This window comes from Cynara cardunculus (assembly GCF_001531365.2).
Source record: "Cynara cardunculus var. scolymus isolate 2C chromosome LG 10, CcrdV1, whole genome shotgun sequence".
In the NCBI taxonomy this organism is placed as follows: Eukaryota; Viridiplantae; Streptophyta; class Magnoliopsida; order Asterales; family Asteraceae; genus Cynara; species Cynara cardunculus.
The window spans coordinates 2,711,049-2,714,110 of NC_037537.1; the positions used below are offsets into that span (position 1 = coordinate 2,711,049).

The window sequence follows — 3,062 nt, forward strand, 5'->3', positions numbered from 1 at the left end:
CCCAGATTCTAACAAGAAATACAAAATGCAAGGAAAACCAGAGGCAGTATCAGAACTACAAGTACCAGAAACCTAATATACACAAAACTAAACATAGGTACACTACACACTTCTGCTCTAGGATGGTAAACCAGGAACCACTGAATATCTGGCTGGGGCATGAAGTGAAGACTGCTACTCACTCATGAAGAATAGCCCAACACTAGAATTAGATTAAGAGATCATCCCGAGTTTTTGTGTGTCTTGCAAATTAGGGCAGATCAGAATAATAGTATTCCTGTCAATGGCAGGCATGGGCAATCAGTGAATTGATTAAAAATCAACAAATGAATTCTGGAAAGACCAGTTCAGATGGGACCACAAACAAATAACCAAAGAACATCCCATATGCAAGCGACTGTTTGAAGTAGGAAGTTGGCTTTGTGAATGAGATTTTGAAGTTGGCATGAATGGCACTGCTTGAAAAAGGGAGGATTTGCACCAGGGGGAAAGGGTTCGCACAAGTGCTGCGGCCAAGATGTTTTTTAAGGCAGCTATTAGATGTTGTTGGGAGTTGTTGCAGGAGCCATGTACCATGAGAAAGTAAATATTTGGAAAGTGAATTTACTTTATTAGCTAATGCCATCAATAATAAAGTACAACTGTGGGCCATGGGCCAAAATAGGTAAAGCTCTAGCTGAACCCTACTACTAAATATGGATAAAGACATAAATAACCGATAGTTAATAAAGTCGAAGGACTGACAGAAGAGAGAGAGCATGCTACTGGATATAATTATAAGTCTTATTTGATCAGAAGTTGGTGATGTGCTTCCTTAGTGTTCTCTAAGAACCTTACATCATCTGAAGGTGCTACTTTTCTCTATCATCCAGAAGTTTCTCCATAGGATTCATAGGAGCTTTTACGTCTTCGTTCATTATGTCCAGCCAAGCGCCTACGGCAACTCCTTTTGGCGTCATCAAATTCTGTTAGGTCATGAAACCTGCAGGAACACCCGATTATTATGGATAAAGGAAAGCTGAAGAATGGTTTTTCTGCCTCTGTCATGCTGATTGATTATTCTTCCTAATCTAATTGTGAGGCACATGTTCTAAAATTACACCAGCACAGCCATCATGACATTTGGTCGAAAAGGTTTCTTGGATGAAATGGTCATCTGAAACCAAAGACCTTTGCAAGCAAGTGTTTTGTATGGTAACTGTACTCGACATTATTAATCATGCTCTTTTAATGATCACAGATTTCTGGCTTTCTGAATTGTTTGCTTTCTGTTTCATTTTGTTTCCTTCTTCATTCCTGTTTAGTGCAACCTTTTCTCTGAAATCTATGGCAGACTTAGTTTTCCATCTGAAAGTGGTAGTATGTATGCATTGATAATCATTGGTTCTGATATCCCCAGCTGATTGTTATTATTTTTCAGCTGCTGAATTGAAACAGTAACAATTTGCTTTACCTGCTGCATTGCTGACAGAAGCGCTGTTGACGCTCTCCAATAACAACAATTGGAGCCTTAGCATGAACCTCACATACTTTGTGTCGCCGATGATATGTTTTGGACCTACTCATATCGGTGGTGCACTCTTCCACCTGGCAAAAAGGTTGTGTGGGTCCTCCACTGACCGAGCCCCTCCTTCCCATTGTTGCCTTCTTCCTACTATCCTCCACATAAGTTCCATCATCCTCCTCTTCCCATTCTTCCATCATCTCATTCTTATACTTGTCGTCCATACCCCTCACGACTCTTCCAGATTTTCTTGTTCCCATTCCTTAAAAAGAGGAGTGAAGACAGACTTCATATAAATAGAAGAAGAAAAGATGACAAAGAAGAAAGCGAAGCTTTGGCAAAGGACAGGACCATATTCTCTGGTTATATTCACTCCACGTTGAGGAATAATTGATGATAAGTCTCTCACTCTCCCCATCCTAGAATAAGTGTCTATTTTTTGGCAAATGAGCTATTTCGTGTTTTAAACTTCCTTTAAGCAACATCTAATCTATATCCTGTTTTGTAAACATCTTACACATTTCTAGGCCGAGTATATTTGAAGTTTTTGGCTAGTAGCAGTTCTTGATGCAAAATGATGCCGCCAAGAACGTGAAAGGTGAGTACAACTGATGTTGTATTATATAGTGTTGGTGGAAAAAATATTTGTTTGATCATGTTATATTGAGTAAACATGTCATAATATTAGTTATTTGACCATTGAACCTCCTATTTCCAACCTTTTTCTACCCATCGGCAAATATAAAAGCGACTTGACCAGTTTGCCCTCATTAGAGGAAAACTATCTTTACTTTTTCTTGCCATAAAGTGTGATGGGTAGGCAGGTTTCCAAAACATGAGGTACAAATGACCCAATAACAAAAATTTGATAGTAAAACAGGAGCTAAATATGAGGCATCTATACATTTTGTGCGTATATATCTATTCATTGTTGCTAAATCATGGCATCAAAACAAGGCCAAACATACGAGGCATGAACCCTTTTGTTGTTTTTGTCCTTGATACTTGTAGAAGTTAACCTGTTTGAAAGTCTTGCATCACATGGTATTTAAATATATGATTTTTGAATTCTAGGTGCATATAGAACTTTTTGCTTACACACCTTCACAAGCTGGAGGTCCTCATGAAAACCACCTCTCTACTTTGTGAGGTAAAGGTCTGGTCTGCTTACATCTTCCCCCCCAAAGACCCTACTTTCAAGTGGGATCTATTGGTTTGTTTTGATTTTAGGTGCATGTAAAACTGTATATTTGAATTTTAGGTGCATGATTTGTGTTTGATCACCATGTTGATTTCACAATCCCAATATATATGAACACCATGTCCTTTCCTTGAGGGAACGTCTTCTGAGGATACACTTAAGAATTACTTGGAGAGACAGGTCTCATTCTACCTACAGTGAGGGTCCAAATTCCTTATATACCCTTTTGTTTTCAGCTCCTGATGGTAGTCCTTTTCCAGAGGATGATTCCTAATAATTATCAAGGGTGAAACATGACAACTTAGTTTTATGATCCAACTGATTCCATGTAGTTTTCCAGTGCGGTGATGATGATTT

The 3,062-nt window shown here is 38.6% G+C and overlaps 1 protein-coding gene across 1 annotated transcript; it reads right to left on the reverse strand.

The window, feature by feature from the left end:
* Window positions 1-706: 706 nt before the first annotated feature.
* LOC112519696 (squamosa promoter-binding protein 1-like) lies at window positions 707-1,860 on the reverse strand. The gene is made up of 2 exons (XM_025127927.1): window positions 1,454-1,860; window positions 707-982 (listed from the first exon to the last, which is right to left on the reverse strand). The coding sequence occupies exons 1-2, from the start codon at window positions 1,762-1,764 to the stop codon at window positions 865-867; spliced, it is 429 nt and encodes a 142-aa protein (XP_024983695.1). The 5' UTR covers window positions 1,765-1,860; the 3' UTR covers window positions 707-864.
* Between the last annotated feature and the right edge of the window lie 1,202 nt (window positions 1,861-3,062).